The 18,162-nt window shown below is 37.4% G+C and overlaps 1 protein-coding gene across 1 annotated transcript in view; it reads right to left on the reverse strand.

Moving 5' to 3' along the window:
- Positions 1–18,162, reverse strand: part of PROS1 (protein S (alpha)) — a 117,842-nt gene that overhangs the window by 21,936 nt on the left and 77,744 nt on the right. The window contains exons 10-12 of the mRNA XM_006894146.1: positions 15,765–15,954; positions 10,160–10,327; positions 8,613–8,781 (exon numbers count right to left, since the gene is read on the reverse strand). Coding sequence (XP_006894208.1) covers positions 8,613–8,781; positions 10,160–10,327; positions 15,765–15,954 — 527 coding nt within the window. The remainder of the gene's footprint in view (positions 1–8,612; positions 8,782–10,159; positions 10,328–15,764; positions 15,955–18,162) is intronic.

The raw sequence follows: 18,162 nt of genomic DNA on the forward strand, positions 1-18,162 counted from the left end.
AAAAAAAAAACCTGCCTCTGAAAACCCCCTGGAGAGTAGTTATGTGTCTGTTCTAACAGTACACAACAAAAACAAAAATATAAATGAATACACACAAAAGACAAGCCATGATCTTTCCAGTCACTTCCTATGCATCTGGAAGTTGGATAACAGGTAAAGATAAAAAAAGTATCAAGTTGTAGTGTTGGAGTTGTTATTGTGTGTACTACAAGTTGGAACCAACCCACAGGTGACTCTCCAGTGGGTTTTCAGAGGCACTAATCCCATGGGAGGAGACTGCCCATCCTTCTCCTCTGAAGCAGCTAGTGGATTCGAACAGTGTACCTTCAGGAATGCAGCTTAGCCTTTTACCATTAGGCCAGAGAGGTATTGAATATCACAGACCGCCAAAAGAACAAATAAGTCTGTCTTGGAAGAGCTGCAACAAAGGTTCTCCTAAGAGGCAAAAAAGGGGAAACTCAGTCTCATATGCACTGGACATGTTATCAGGAGGGACCAGTCCTTGGAAAAATGAATCGTGCTGGGAAAGTTAGAAAAAGAGAGGAAGACACTCAACAAGATGGACTGATACACTGACTATAGCAATGGGTTTGAGCATTTCAGAGACAATGAGGATGGTGCCTCATAAGGCAAGGTTCAGATCTACTGTTGATAAGATCACTAAGAGTTGTAAGAGACTCTTTAGAATCTAACAACAATAACCTGTAAAGATAGATAGGTTGATAGGAGAAAAATAGTCTGATTTAACTACAAAACTAGAATTTTGTTCTCTGTTCATTATCCGTTTCAATAGCGGGCAGGCTCTAAGAGGTACATGTTTCTCTCATTACTTAGTTTCCTATCAAACCCAATGCTATCAAGTGAGTTTCAAGTCACAGCAACTCTTCATCAGGTTTCCATGACTGTAAATCTTTATGAGAAAAGGTTACCTATCTTTCTCGTATAGAACGACTAGTGGATTCAAGCATTTTATTAAAAGCCTAATACTTTTTGCACTACGGTAGTGGTGGTGGTGGTGACTGTTAAGTGCTATCGAGTCGAGCACAGATCATAGAAACCCTATGAAGAACAGATTTGAACCCTGTTCTATCTAGTGTCATCCTCTTTTCTGACACGCTTGAATCTATTTCTGCTGTCCTTGTCAATCAATCTCATTGAAGTATTTCCTCTTTTGTGGACTCTCTACCTTTCCAAGCATGATGTCCCTTTTCAAGGAATAGCTTCACCTAGCAACATGCTCAAAAAACATGAGACAAAGTTTTGTCATCTTTGCCTCTAAGAAGCATTCCAGCTTACCAGAGAAAGCATTTTTGGCCTTCTCCAAGACATAACTCTTTGTTCCTTTGGCACTCCATGGGTTATTCAGTACTTATTCTCTAACACCACAGCTTAAGGGCATCAATTATTCTTCTGTCATTCTTTTTCATTGTCCAGTCCTTACGTGCATAGAAAGTGATGAAAAAGACCACGGCCCGAATTAAGCACATGCAGTTTAGTCTTTAAATTGACAACATTGATCCTCAGTAGTTTGGAGAGGTACCTGATAGATTTGCCCAATGCAATATGTTTCCTGATCTCTTAACTTTGGTCCCAAGGGGGTTGGGTGTGAACAGTCTTCAGATTGTTGGTTGAAGATCCAAGTAATATAAAATCATTGACAATTCCAATCTTGATTCCCTCTATCATGATGTTGCTTATTGGCCCAGTAGTGAGAATTTTCTGGTCTATTTGATGTTGAAATGCAACCCACATTGAAGGTTGTAATCTTTGCTCTTAGCAGCAAGGATTTCAGGTCCTCCTTACTAGCAGCAAGCAAGGTTGTGTCATCTGTACAATGCAGGTTGATGAGGCTATATTCTTCTTAATAAGATCTAGATTCTCAAATTATCTGCCCAGCATACACAATGAATAGGTATGGTGAAAGGACACAACACTGATGGACATGTTTCCTGATTTTAAACTTTAGTAGTAGTATATTTGCACTAGAGAAGCCATATTATATGTTAGCAGTAGGGAAACCATTTTGTTTGGACAATCATTTTAAGAAATGTATGCCTCAATAATTTTAGAAATAACATGCTTTGCTCAGTTTTATGGTCTAGTTCACACTGACCCAGCTTGACCACCACTCCTTGATCACATCCTGCACCTGGCCCAATGCCCAGAAGCAACTCCCAAAACGACAAAGAACAAGGAACTACAACTTCTGCAAACTATCAACAGTAAGGAAGGAACTCGGTGTAATCCCAGCTCCTAAATCTCTCTATATAAACTCGAGCCTTGCTTCCCCTCAGGGTCTGAGCAGTTTAAGCACTACCTGACATTCTGGCCATGCACTATAAAGCTTCGTTGGTTTCGAAATTTGGCTAAATGTTCAGAATCTCGGTATCTGCCACACTAAAACCATACACAGCCTTCTTCTGCTCTGTTCAGACAATAACATCTTGGTCTAGGTATATTGTTGTTGTTACTGTTCTTACTGTTGTTATATGCTGTCAAGTTGACTACTCATAGCAATTTTATCCACAATAGCTCTGAATCCTGCTCTATCCTAAGCTGATCTGTCTCCAACACATGTACCCTTATTTTAGCCAAGTTATTGTGTCAATCCATCTCATATGGGATTTTCCTCTCCAGCATTATCCCTCGACCCTTCCAAGCACAATGTCCTTCTCCAAAGACTGGTCCCTCCTGGGAACATGCCCAAAGTATATGAGACAGAGTTTCAAAATCCTTGCCTCCAAGGAGCTGCTTGGTTGTATCTTCTCCAGGACAGAGCGGTTAAGTTAGTCCATGGTATGTTCAATACTCTTAACCAGCACTGTAACTTGAAGGCAGAGATTCTCTTTCATTCTTGGTTATTGTCCACCTCACTGACACATAGCAAGCAATTGCTAAGACCATGGCCTGGATCAGGTGCACCTTAGTCTCTAGACTGACATCCTTGGTATTTTTCTAAATAAGTAAATGTTCTGAGATTCCCACTTTTCTCAATGTTAGCCATAGTTTGCTATGTCTACACAGTCAAATAAATGTCTTTGCAACATCAGTAAAACACAGACATTCTTCTGGTTTACTCTGTTTTCAACCATCAGTAATGATATCCTTGGTGCCACAGTTTCTGCTAAATCCAGCTTGAATTTCTGGTAGTTTTCTATCAGTCTGCTATTCTAACCATTTTATTTATTATCTCCAACAACATTTTGCATGTGATATTTATGATACTGTTAGATAATGTCCGCATTCTGTTGGATCACCTTCCTTGGGAATGGGGACAGGTATGGATCTTTTCCAGTCAGTCAGCCAATAAGCTGTCCTCTAAATTTCCTGGTATAAACAAGTAAACATGCACAGGGCTTCCTCTATTAGTCGAAATACGTCAATTGGCATCACGTCAATTCCTTGGGCTTTATTTTTGACAATGACTTCAGTGCAACTTGAACTTCTTCCTTTGTTACCATTGGCTCTTCCTGAAATTTTTCAGTGTCAATCAATTCTTTTTGATATAGTGACTCTATGTATTCCTTCCATCTTTTCTTTATACTTCCTGTATCATTAAAGATTTTACCCATCGTATCTCTCAGCACTGCAACTCAAGGCTTCAATTTGTTTTTCAGGCCATTCAACTTATAAATGCTGAATGTTGTAGTTGTTATGTGCCATCAAGTCGCTTGTGACTCATAGCGATCCTATGTACAACAGCCCTAAACTCTGTCCTGTGCCAATCGCACTGTCTCTGACACTCCCATCCCGATTAGCCCAGTCACTGAATCAATCCACCTCATAGAGGGCCTTCCCCTCCTGTGCTGTCCCTCCACCCACCCAAGAATGATGTCCCTCTCCAAGGACAGGTCCCTCCTTACAACATGTCCAAACTATGTTAGACGGAGTCTCAGAATTCTTGCCTCCAAGGAGCCGCCTGGTTTAACCCTTTCCAGGATGAATCTGTTTGTTTTCCTAGCAGTCCATGGTACCCACAATACTCTTCTCCAGCACCACAACTCAAAGGCATTAATTCTCCTTCTATCCTCCTTAGTCATTATCCAACTCTCTGATGCATAACAAGTGATAACAAAGACCATGGCCTGTATCAGATGCACCTTAGTCTCCAGAAAGACACCATTGCTCTTCAGTACTTTGGAGAGGTCCCTAACAACAGACTTTCCCATGGCAGTACGTCTTTTAATTTCCTGGCTACTGGTGCCAAGAGTGTTGACTGTGGAGCCAAGCCAACTAAAGCTGTGAACAATCTCAATCTCTTCACCACCCATCCTGATGCTGCCAATTGGTCCAGTGGTGAGAATCTTTGTCTTCCTGACATTGAGCCTCAATCCATACTGGAGGCTGCAGTCCTTAACCCTCTGCAGCAGGTGCTTCAGGTCCTCCTCAGTTTCAGCAAGCAGGGTTGTGTCATCTGCATAACGCAGACTGTTGATGAATCTTCCACCAATCTTGACCCCACATTTCTCCTCATAGAAGATTTAATTTGTAACTATAAGATTAAGAACATAAATTGACAAAATATCTTTGGAAGAGAATTGGGTGAAACTTTTAAGAATTGAGTCTTTGTATAACCCTTGAAGGATATAAGACAATCATAAGATTGTTTCCTGCACAATTGATTATATTAGGATGGTGGTTGTTGTTGTTATTGCTGTTGTTATTAGATGCCACTGAGTACGATTCATAGTGATTTATGAACAACAGATCTGAATTTCATCTTATCCTGTGCCATTCTCACAATCTCTGACACACCGCTGCAGTCACTGTAGTCACATCGTTGAGGGTCTTCCTTTCCTTTGCCATCTCTACATCTTTCCAAGCATGATGTCCCTCTTCAACGAATAGGTTTTCCTAGCAACATGCCTAGAATATGTGATATGAATCTTTATCATCTTTGCCTCCAAGGAGTATTCTGGCTGCACCTTCTCCAGGAAATGTTTGTTCTTTTGGCAGTCCAGGCGATATTCACTACTTTCTCCAACACCACAGCTCAAAAGCGTCAATTATTCTGTCATTCCTCTTCACTGTTGAGATCCCAGATGCATATCAAATGAATGAATAAACCATGGTTTGAACCAGGTGCTCCTTAGTCCTCAAACTGACTTCATTGCTCTTTAATAGTGCAAAGAGGTTCCTAACTGCAAATTTCCCCAGGGCAATACATCTCCTGATCTTCTGACTGCTACCAAGTATACTGATTGTGGATCCAAGTAAGAAGTCATTGACAGTTTCAATCTTTTCTTTTCTCCATCTATTATGATATTACCTATGGGTCCAATGGTGAGAATTTTTGTTTTCTTAACACTGTGATGCAATCTATATTGAAAGTTGCCGTTTTTAACCTTCTATAGAAAGCACTTCAAGTCCTTCTGACTTTCAGCAAGTAAGGTTGTGTCATCTGCATAACAAAGGTTTTATATATATATATATAATATAATTTATATAATGTATATACTAGTTTATTTACAAAATTAAAATACACTGTTTTTGAGAAGAGATTCTTACCATTTCCCTCACCCACAACCCATCAATTTATACAAATTCCATGACTAATTCCCCCTCCCCCTCTACTTCCACCCTCATAACAAAGGTTATTAATGAGACTTCCTCCAATTCTCATGCCACTTTCTTCTTCAACACGTCTAGCTTCTTGAATAATTTGCTCAGCATACAGATTAAATAGCATGGAGAAAGAAACATACATTACGCACACCCTTCCTAATTTTAAACAATGTAGTATTTCCTTGCTCTGTTTGCACAATAGCTTCTTGGTCTAGGTATAGGTTTCACATGAGTGCAATTAAGTGTTCTGGGATTTCCCTTATTCTCAATATTAGCCATAATTTGTTATGATTCACACAGTCAAATGACTTTGCATAGTCAATAAAGCACAAACAGATATTCTTCTGATATTCATTGCCTGCAGCCAGGATACATCTAAAATCAGCAACTATGGCCTCTTCTAAATTCAGTTTGAACATCTGGACTCTGTCTATGTACTGTTCTAGCTGTTTTTTAATGATCTTCAGCAGTATTTTGCTTGCATAGTACTGTGACAATAATGATATTTTTCAATAATTTCCACATCCTGTTGGATCGCCTTTCTTAGGAATGAGAATAAATATGGATAGCTTCCAATCATTCAGTCAGGCAGCTTTCCTCCAAATTTCCTGGCATACACTGGTGAGCACATCAGGGCTGTATCTGTCATTGAAACATGTCAGTTGGTAGATCATCAATTCCTGTGGCCTTATTTTTCTTACATTGCCTTCAGTGCAGCCCTCTATCAGGGTATAATAATGTATATCAAAGGACAGTCACTGAAATAGTGTTTGTAAAGCTAAAACCTCTGAAGTCAGTCTGGTAAGAAAGGATTCCTTCTCTGTTTAGAGAACTAGAAGAGGATCAATATTCTCACTCTTACAGTAATATCAAAAGACAACTCAACTTCAAACACCAATGCACTAAGATTGCAGAACAAGTCTGCTAAAAGAAACTTAAAAAATGATAGATACTTACAAGACCTAATTTAAAATTAAGAGGACTTGCTTACCTAGGATAGATACAAGATATTTGGTAATAAAAATTTGGGTGAAAACTTAACAAACTATTCCAATTCTAGTGTGAACTGATGTGAACGTATAGAAACCATGGTAATTGTAGATAAAAGTGAAGTTCACACTTATTCACAAGTCTTTTCTCTACAGATCTTGCATGTGTTCACAAGAAACACTGGTGAGCAGAAAAAGAAACCAGAGAAAGCCTGCCTCCTAGAACAAGCCTTGCAGAGGGAACATGGACCAGCATTTAGAAAAGATTAATGATGGGGTTGTACAATTTGATGGGTGTGGGTGAGAAAAACTGAAAAAAATATGTTCTTGGAAACAAAGTATTTTAATTTCATAAATAAACTAGAAGAAAACTAAAAAAATAACAAAACAAAACACCCTAGAGCCCCACTCATTTGCTCTCTGCTATAGAAGCAAAGTCTAAGGCTTTGGGGAAAAGCAGCAAACACTTCTTTAGTATAGTATACATAGGAAAAGCCACTGAATCTATGTGATGTTATTATTGTTGTTTCTAAACACCATCAAGTGATCTACGACTCAGTGACTCTATAAACAACGGATCTGAACCTTACCCTATTCTGTGTTATTCTCATGATCTTATCATGTGCCCATTGTTACAGTCACTGAGTCAATCTATCTTGTGAAAGGTCTTCCTCTATTTCACAGACCCTCCACCTTTCCAAGCCTGATGTCTTTACCAAGGACTAGCCCCTCCTAACAACTTGCCCAAAGAATGTAAAACCAAGTTTCATGATCTCTATCTCGAAGGAGCACCCTGATTGCACTTTCTCCACGACATATTTGTTTGTTCTTTTGGCAGACCATGGGATATTCAGTGCTCTTCTCCAATACCACAACTATGGGTTAGGAGAAGAAACCAGAAGAAAAACAAACAGAGAAACCTCTACTTTGATGAAAGAACCAAAAAATATCCTAAATCCCAGTCATTAATAATTTACTTTTAGGAGCCTGAGGAGGGGAAGGAAGGAATATAAACAGTTCAAAATCTCTGAGACCCAGGCATACAACCCCTAAGACATGATCTACACCAGAACAATAAGAATGCTTCCTAACCCAAAAACATAGAGCCAGGTTAGCAAAGGTCAAATAACAAGAAAAAGCACTCAACTAGGAAAAGGCGAGGACAAGAGTAGGCACTGCTTATTCTTAAGGCACAGCCATAAGAGTATGCATGGAACACTGAAGATGAAACAACCTTTAAGACAAACTTTCTGACACATCAGCCCAAACATAAGGCAAATGGCTAGAGTCTGGTACCTAGGATGAGATAACGATAATCATAACAATAAGAAAACTCAAGCAGTTCAGACTAAATTAATTTAACCTTCTACACTAAAAATCTAACAAAAAAAAAGAGGTGTCTCCACTTCCAGATATAAGTATTACTTACAAATCTTCTGTCCTTCATAAGATATCTACCACTACAACAACTTAAAAGATAAAAGGATAAAGCACAGTCAAAAGACAAAGCAATGAAAGGGACTTGACTCAGACATGACAAAGATGTTGTAATTATGAGATAGGAGATAGACAGATAGAGAGATAGATAGAGAGAGAGATAGATATACAAATATAGATAAAGAGAGACAGAGACAGAGAGGATTATGGCAAGAAACAATGTAGAAAGATAATGAACATATGATGAATTTTAGCAAAGCAAAAACTAAAAAACGATCAGATGAAAATACTAGAAATTATAATTAACCCCTTTTATGGACTTATCAATAGACTTAATACAGCATGGAAATCAGCAACTTCAAAATAGGTCAATAGAAATTACCCCAAAATTAGTCTGATTACATTGCAGGAAACTTTAAGTAATCATATAAGCATATTAAGCTGACTTTATATTTTTTTTTAATTTCTGATAAAGTTTTATAAAAAGTTGATAAAATAAGAGTAAACGTGGCACTCAGAAAATATTCAGTGATGTTTTCTGGTGGAATAACTGCTATTTGTTTGTGAAAAAGAAAAAAAAAACAGCCATTAATAAGAAAAATAAAAGGGACAATCACTTACTATAATTTATATTAAATTGAGCAGCTCCAGAACCAGGATAGAAAGACCCCTTCTCCACAGTGATAAGACAATGTTTTTTTTGTTTTTCTTGAATAATTTCCTTTACTCCTGAAGCTCCTTGATTCATCAAGTTCCAGCCTCGTATACATCCATCTAGACGAGGATTAATCTAACAAGTTAAAAGCATAGGTCAAGAAGTGCATTTTAACTTAAACAAGTCAAATGGATAGTTGATGTTTTCAATTTAGAAGGAAAGTAGTGTGTGCTCTGGGAGGTTCTGGGAGGAGGAGACATTTAAAAATATGTCCTACAATACAAAAATTTATTTGGAAGTTTCCTTCAAGTAGACAATCTTTTGCAGCAAAAATGAATTTATGCCATTCCAGTTCTCCATTGGGATATGCTTGCCTCAGTTTCTATAACTGATTCCAGCTGTGGTCCTGAGTGCTAAGTTCTTTTTAGACTTTTCTTTATTTGCATTCAGGGCACAACTTATACTTTGTCCATCAAACTCTAAGCTTCTTCAGAAAAGAAAAATAATACCTGTTTGCATTCTTAAGCCTCCATCAAAGCATCCAACCATATTCAAGATACTTAATAGTCATTGAATAAACAGTTGATTCGTTTAACTTAATATACTTTTTAATGTCTCGATTGATGAGTTTCAAAGAACTAACATATTCACTTTACAATGGTAAACTAATGCAGGTTTTATATCATTACAAAAATATTTTTTTACATTAAAGCAGCAATGAAAATTCAAGTGAAAGATGGATATATAACAGTAAAAGTTAAATAAGCAAATGTATTTAGTAGGTCCATGACATGACTAACCTATTTCACAGTTATTAGACAAACATCACACTCAGAAAATCATCCATTCATTTTATGTCACTTCAACTTATTTTGAGGTTCTACCCTCAATTTGTTGTTGTTGTTGTTGTTGTTATGTGCCATCGAGTCGCTTGCGACTCATAGCAACCCTATGTACAACAGCCCTAAACTCTTCTCTGTCCTGTGCCAATCTCACTGTCTCTGACACTCCCATCCTGATTATCCCAGTCATTGCATCAATCCACCTCATAGAGGGCCTTCTGCTCCTGCACTGTTCCTCCACCCTCCCAAGCAAATTCACCTCATGTGTAATCTTCAACTTTGCAAATTTAAGTCTGCAAACAAATCTCTCAATGTTCTCTGATAGACTTCTATAAAATAATGTATTCTGAGGCTCAAATATATACATTTATAGGCTTAATGGCTGAGTATGGACAACTATATTAATATTTAATTGATATCTAAGAAAGTTCTCCATAAATAATACTGGATAATTATTTTTAAGGGCACAGTGACAATATGTTCATTTTTCTTATTTCCTTAACATAGTTTCAAGAGCCAGTAATGCTAATTTTCTATGCTTAATTCCACTTGTCACACTTGGTGTGTTTAACAAAATAACTTCTATTAACTCTTAGGAAAACACATCTTCAAATTTATTACTGATAAAAGGATTTCAACCCTTGATGAGTGATATCGACTTGGATCATTACCGGTTTAATGAGTGCATTTTCCACCTTCCGAGGAAATCCTGCAAAGTATACTTTGGTTTCGAGAAATCCATTTGTAGGCTTAAAAAGGCTTCCAGGTTTATTTATGTTCATCACAGCTTCATTAGCTATTTTAACACTAATACTATCTTCTAATTCTTCCACAGAGATCTGTAACAAAATGGTAAAATTATCAACCAACTACCAAAGACTATACATGACATTTGAAACAATGAAATTAGAAATCCATGATTCTAGTAATGCTCCAAAAGAATTATCTTAATAGTTATTCTTCCATCCTATTTGAAATCTCAAGCTATTATAAAGGAGTTCTGTTGGCCCAGTGGGAAGAAGCTGTGTTGCAAACCGAAAGACACAAGGTTCAAATCCACAAATGGTTCCACAGGAGAATGACAGGCAATCTCCTCCCATGAAATTACAGAGATATTACAAAGCTATTATAAAGGAGATTTTAAAAAATGTGTTTTAAGGAGACAATTGTTGATCAGAAAATAAAATGCACATCACTTTTTAAGGTTTAAAATGTCAGTATTATTCTGTTAAACTGAAACACTCATTTGGCCTGTATTTGCTTGGACTAGGAATAAAAGGAGAACATGGAATGTGTGATCTTCATGAGCAACTGCCTTTTTTGTCTTGAAACTGAATGGTGCGAACTGCCATTACCGAGCATTTGATCAAAAACTCCCCAAGAAAAGCATTGATCAAATGTAAAAAATGCAGAATGGGATTTTAAAGTCTCTTGAACTTCAGATTTTCTCGAGTCATTAAGATTGGATGAAATCCTGAGCTGAGCCTTGAAATAATCTTTAAACCTTACTCCAAAAATAGCTCCTGAATTAAACTTAAAACTGAATATTATTTTTTCTTATTCACAGCTAATCTTTTGGTCAGATTTTGGAGGCTGGAAATTGCACAGTGGGGGGACTGGTAATGGTCTGTCAATTTTTCCTCCCACAGAGTAATTGATGGATTCCAACTATCCACATTTAGAATGAAAACACAACCCTCTCCACTTGGGTACTAGAACTCAAAAATATCTTTGGATTGCGCAAATTACATTTAAAGTTTGGCCCAACTCCTTAGATTTGCCTTCTCAAAGTCTAAGGACTAAACCTGCCACTGTTGTTATGTACCAATTACAACCAACAGCAAACCTATGAGAATAATGGATTTGAACTCTATTCTATTCCATCCTCACTATCTCTGACACATTTGAGCTCATTTGTTACAGTCACAGTGTCATTCCATCATGTTGAGGGTCTTCCTGTTCTATGCTGACCTTCTACCTTTCCAAATATCATGTCCTTTTCCAAGGACTGACCCTGCGTAGCAACATGCCCAAAAACTGTGAAACGAAGTTTCACCATCCTTGTCTCCAAGGAGTACCTACCTAGTTTCACTTTCTCAAAGACAGACCTGAGCTCCTAAAACCAAACAATAGCTTACCATAACTAGCAGGAAACATCTCCTTTGAGTATTTTTTTCTTTTAAAAACTATTCATATGGCATCAAGTTAGCAAAATCTTGAAAGATTATACAGGAACATCAAGAAAACTCAAACACATTGCATTTGAGTCACAACCAGTTCAAAACTGACCCTCTAATGGTTTTCGGAGCACACATTTCACAGAAGATGGCCCATCTTTCTCCCATGAAGGAGCTGATGGATTTGAACTGCCTGCCTTTACACTAGCAGTGTAACTCTTTATGCACTAGGTCACCAAAACTCCCTATAGAAGTTGCTCTGCAATCGCAAAGGTTCGAATCCACCAGGTGCTCTGTGTCTGAAGAGTGAGTAGTTCCCTTCTATGTGATTTACTGCCTCTGAAAACCTGCTGGAGAGCCAGCTATGGGTGGGTTACCACTCAACAGCACACGATAACAACATACTGATGTTACTTTGGAAAAACAACTCTGAAAAGTTAAGTGGGAATGGTTATACAACTTGAAAAATGTAGTCAATGTCACTAAAAGTTTTTAAACTGGTAAAATATGCAATAAATGTTTTTTAATTTATAGACTACCAAAAAAATCTTATTTATATCAAGGCCATGAAAATTTCTAAGTTGTTCTAATTAAGTATTAAAGTTTTAAATTATTCAAATAGGACAACATTTATTAGACGATTAAAATTTTACTTATTTCTATATATGTCAATTGCTTCTTATATATATAATTGTATTTAGCTTATGAACAAAGCTTTCTTCATTAAAATAGAAGTATATCCCTAAATAAGGTTTTTAAAACCATCTTAAACACAAACTCTGTGTTTTTGTGAATAAATGCATTTAATTAAACAAGTGCCTTCCATTCAGCTCAAAACCTGTTCTTTTTAATTTTTAATTATTCAGGAACAATTCTTACCCAAAACTCATAATGGTAATGTTATGGTAAACATTTATCTTCTTATTTTATACTACCTAGAAATTTATCTACACTTTCATTGAAATAGCTAGTATTTTCAATTCATATAAACCCTCTAGATTAAAAAAAATGTGTATATATGCCTTCAGTTTTGGGTGAAAAGGGGATTTTATAACAAATATTTAGGAATATTAGACAGTACATTTGAGAGGTCCCGAGAGTGTTGACTGTGAAGCCAAGGAAACTAAAGCTGTGAACAATCTCAATCTCTTCACCATCCATCCTGATGCTACCAATTGGTCCAGTGGTGAGAATCTTTGTCTTCTTGACGTTGAGCCTCAATCCATACTGGAGGCTGCAGTCCTTGACCCTCTGCAGCAAGTGCTTCAGGTCCTCCTCAGTTTCAGCAAGCAGGGTTGTGTCATCTGCATAATGCAAATTGTTGATGAATCTTCCACCAGTCCTGACACCACCCTTCTCCTCATAGAGCCCAGCCTCCCAGATAATCTGTTCTGCATACAGGTTGAAAAGATATGGAGACAGGACACATCCCTGGCGTAATCCCTTCCCAATTTTGAACCATGCAGTGTTCCCTTGCTCTGTTCTGACGACTACCTCTTTAGTTTGCTTGGCTCCACAGTCAACACTCTCAGTACCAGTAGCCAGGAAATTGAAAGACATATTTCCATGGGAAAGTCTGCTATTAGGAACCTCTCCAAAGTACTGAAGAGCAATGGTGTCTCTCTGGAGACTAAGGTGTGCCTGATACAGGTCATGGTCTTTGTTATCATTTGTTACACATCAGAGAGTTGGACAATGACCAAGGAGGATAGAAGGAGAATTGATGCCTTTGAGCTGTGGTGCTGGAGAAGAGTATTGAGGGTACCATGGACTGCTAGAAAAATAAACAGATTCATCCTGGAAAGGGTTAAACCTGGTGGCTCCCTGGAGGCAAGGATTCTGAGGCTCCGTCTAACATACTTTGGACACGTTGTGAGGAGGGACTGGTCCTTGGAGAAGGACATCATACTTGGAAGGATTGAGGGACAGCACAGTAGGGGAAGGCCCTCTATGAGGTGGATTGATTCAGTGGCTGGGGTAATCGGGAAGAGTGTACTGGCAACAGTGTGATTGGCATAGGACAGAGCAGAGTTTAGGGCTGTTGTATATAGGGCCACCATGATTCGCAAGTGACTTGAAGGCACATAACAACAACAACATTTGAGAGGAAAGCTGTAGACATCAAAAGTTCTAGATATAGCTCTCAATCTGGAAAGTAAAGCTAATGGAAGCATCATGGGAAGCCAGAGCATGGCAGGAATCACTGCTGTCAATTCCTGGGAAGAATTTCACAAGATCCTACAAATTTTAGATATAAGTCCCTTATTATATATGCCATTGCCAAGTATTTTTTCCCAGTTTGTGGGTTTCCTTTTTACCCTGTTGGAGAACTTTCTTAATGTGCATCGTCATTTGATTCTTAGAAAGAATTTTATTTTATTTTATTCTCTCCTGCTTATAGGTATTTCATTATGCTTAGAAGACTGTTCATGCTCTGCATTAGGGCTTCTAGAGTTTTTCCTAGCTGCTCTCTGATGAAGTTTATAATCTTTGGTTTTACTTCTAGGACCCTGATCCACCTTTACTTGGTTTTTGTGTATGGTGTGAGGTGTAGGTCTGCCTTAAGTTTTCGGCAGATGGTTGTCCAATTTTGCAGCACTTCAATATTGAAAAGGTAAATGACCCAATCACAAAAAATGGGCACAGGATATGAAGAGACACTTCACCGAAGAAGACATTCAGATGGCAAACAAACACATAAAGAAATATTCAAAATCCCTAGCTATCAGAAAGATGCAAATCAAAACAACTATAAGATATCATTTCACCACAGCAACAGGTTAGCAAACAACAAACGCTGGTGAGGCCATGGAGAGATTAAAACTCTTATTCACTGTTGGTGAGAATGTAAAATGGTACAGCCACTATAGAAGGTGGTCTGGCACATTCTTAAAAGGTTGGAAATAGAAATACTATTTGAGCGAGCAGTTCTACTAACTGGAAATATACTCTAAAGAAACCAGAGCTGCCACTCAAACAGATGTCTGTACACCCATGTCTATTGCATTATTCCCAACAGCAAAATGATAGAAGTAGCAAGTGCTCATCAATAATGAATGGATAGAAAAACTATGGTCCCTTCACACAATGGAATATTATGCACCATTGAAAAAAATCAACTTGTAAAACATTACACAACATGGGGGAGTCTGGAGGACATTATGTTGAGTGAAATATCTCAGTCACAAAAGGACAAAAACTGCGTAATACCGCTGTTATAAAATAGGGCAGATATGGAGTGTGGGGAGATTGGGGAAAGAATTTGAAAAAAGAGGACAGACAACAAACACTGCAGCAGAACAGTTAAGGGGACGAATTGTCCAAAAGGAATATATGATGAAGCATTATACGTATGGCAGCAATCTGGAACAAGGGGTGCATTGTGGGGTAGAAGAGGGGGGAAGAATATGTGCAACATGAATAAAAAATTTTTTTCTAAAGTTTCACATGATCCTGTGAATACATTTTTTTCCCAGAGTAAAGAGTCTAGAATCTATGTTCTCAAAGAAAAGAGAGTCCCCTTTTGGTTGACTTACATCTGTACCTCACCGCACTTGGTTTACACATTAACTGTAAAACAGTTCAGGTTATACTGCCTTCGTTCAGTGGGCTGCACTTGGTTCTACATTGCAAGGAACTTAATTCCAGGGCAATGAAAGCTTCCTGCTATAGTTCTAATGTCTTGAATGCAAGAATTGAGCATTTTAAAATGACTGATTCTCAGCTTCTTCAATTAGAAGAATGTATGAGTGGGTAAATCAACGAAAAAAGGAATTAGTGATGACTTCACATAGCTTCTTCACAAAAGCACCTCTCATCAGTTTTTGCAGGCTTATAGAGTATCTCTTTTGAACCCAGAGTGCAGTAAGTATACATTTTAAAGTTTAGCTGATCTCCTCTCAGTTTTCCTCTATTGAAAGAATCAAAGACTACTGAAGAAAAGACTTTTCCTCTCTACAGACTAGCAAGAATTCCTTCCTCATAAGTTCATTTCATTACTAAAGTGTTATTACAATTATTATAATAAACTATTATTAGTATTAATGATACATATAAATTGCAACAAAATGAGATCCTTTGTGAAATTGAAAGAACATACCATATGCCATAGACCATCACTAATAACTTTGCCCCCAGTGGTGATTTTAGTTGTCTCTTCATTCTTAAACTGAATTTCAATCTTTCCGTCACGAAGTGCAAGCAGGAGCCAACCTGACTGATCAAGAGATTCTGCATACAGTAGAACACCTTGTGAATCATATGTCCGAAGATCAAATTCAGCTGAAAAACTAAACAAAGGACAAAGAGTTATCCTTAATAGAAAGAAATGTAAAATGTTTAATACTACTTATTTTTCTTTGGATTGGCAAGCAGTAAATAATTTGCTAAAGTACTAATATTTAAATTGGCCCTTAGAATTAAGAGAAAGGTGACTTAAACTGCTCATGTATTAACTCTTGTTCCATGTGTATTTAAAATCAAACTATTTCATATCCTTCTTTTTTCTTGGACTCTTTCCCCCATCCCCCCTCTCTGGGAACAGATGTCTTGGTAATATTTCTTCTTTTTTTGGCATACATTTTGAAGGTACTCTTTCATATCCTGGAATTAATATTTATGCACAAATCTTAACTCAAAGGCATATTGTATCATTCCTTTTGTGCACGATCCAATCTGACATTAAGGTGGTTGTTTTTTTTTTCTATGTATCTATAGGTGATTAGTAAAAGATGTTATAATTTCATGACTGGTTTATCCACCAAAAAGCATATTTTCCCTATGATTTCATGAACGTCAGGAAAGAATCCTTCAGAGAGATCTACACAAAAGCATCTGGATAATGGCAAACAAAATTAACCTTTATATGTGGTGAGGAAGGAACAAGTCAAAACCTTTAAGATCTATCTTTTAGCTTGATTTCAAAAGTTCTCCAAAAACTCTAATTGCATAAATCACCATATTAGAATACATGGAGGAGAGCTTAAGGGATTTTGTCTAGCCATGTGTTTGAGGTATCTGTGCTTTGGTACTGTCTACTGCTGTTAGAATTCTGGACATTGTGTAGCTATCACAGAGGAGGGAACATCTTAGAGATGTTGGATTAAAAGTAACATGTGTTGATTCAGTGCCCTTAGGACACTTTAATGAGAATCAGGAGTTTCCATGAGACCAGCAAATCAAAATGATTAAAAAAAGACAAACAGAGAAGACGAAAGGCAGTTGTATTACTGTAAGTCATCTGGGTTAAGTTAAAAAATAAAAGCAATTTAAATTAAAGCTTCAAAATGTAAAATAATTGTTAAATAAAGCAAAAGGCAATTCCACACCCTTATTCTAGCATATGTATTTATAGAAACAAATTATCAACATATTGTTTTATCATCTCAGACTTCATAAAATCCATCAATGCATTTTTAAACACCCTTTAAACTCTCCACTTTGAAACACTCATATTCATTAGGAATAAGTTCACTTGCCCCTTATCTAAATTACTGTAAGAGCCTATGGGTAAAAATAAAGATATATTTTACAGCAGAGTTATGTATTGAGATGCTTAAAGTAAAAAATAAGGAAGAAGAGAAAGAGAGGAGAGAGTAGGAGTTTGTATTCTTAAAAACAATAGGGTTGAAAAAGTATTCTAAACTCCAAACTGAGAGGAATATGACAGGATATGATTTTATGGCCATTATAAGCAAAGATAAATTCAAATCTGATTACATTGGCAAATTAAATGTGATAAAAACCAAAAAGAAAAACGACTAGCTATCAAAAGTAAAATAGTCATAATTTTAACTTCCCACCCATACTGACTCGTAACTGACCATCCACTGAGTATTTGCAGCTCTAAATCCATGGGAGGATAATGTCCCTAGCAGAATTGTCAGACCCATACATCAAGGTTAATACATTGCCGCAAATGACGGCAAATGTGTTTCTAAGCACGGTTGTCAATTTAAAAAGTGTGTGGCAACGTGTTAAAAAGTTTATATATATGGAGCTCTGGTGACCTAGTGGCAAGAAGCTGCACTGCAATCACAGAGGTATGCGGTTCGACTCCACCAGATGCTTTTCTGGAGAAGGAGGGGCAATCTCCTCCTGTACCAGTCAGATCTGATTTGACAGTACACACACAAAATATAATAAAATAAAATTTAAAAAGAAGTTTACATATAGACAGTGGCCTCTATAAAGCCTGCCTAACGGAAGTAATAGCAAAATCCAACATGGTAAAATAGGCCTGTTGGCAGCATCAGGATGGATGGTGAAGAGATTGAGATTGTTCACAGCTTTAGTTTGCTTGGCTCCACAGTCAACATTCTTGGCACCCGCAGCCAGGAAATTAAAAGATGTATTATGATGCAAAAGTCTGCTATTAGGGACCCCTCCAAAGTACTAAAGAGCAATGGTGTCACTCTGGAGACTGAGGTGCGCCTAGTACAAGCCATGATCTCTGTAATCACTTGCTATATGTCAGAGAGCTGGAAATCACTAGGGAG

This window comes from Elephantulus edwardii, unplaced genomic scaffold, assembly GCF_000299155.1.
Source record: "Elephantulus edwardii isolate Elephantulus edwardi_28Jun2011 unplaced genomic scaffold, EleEdw1.0 scaffold00136, whole genome shotgun sequence".
NCBI lineage: Eukaryota > Metazoa > Chordata > Mammalia > Macroscelidea > Macroscelididae > Elephantulus > Elephantulus edwardii.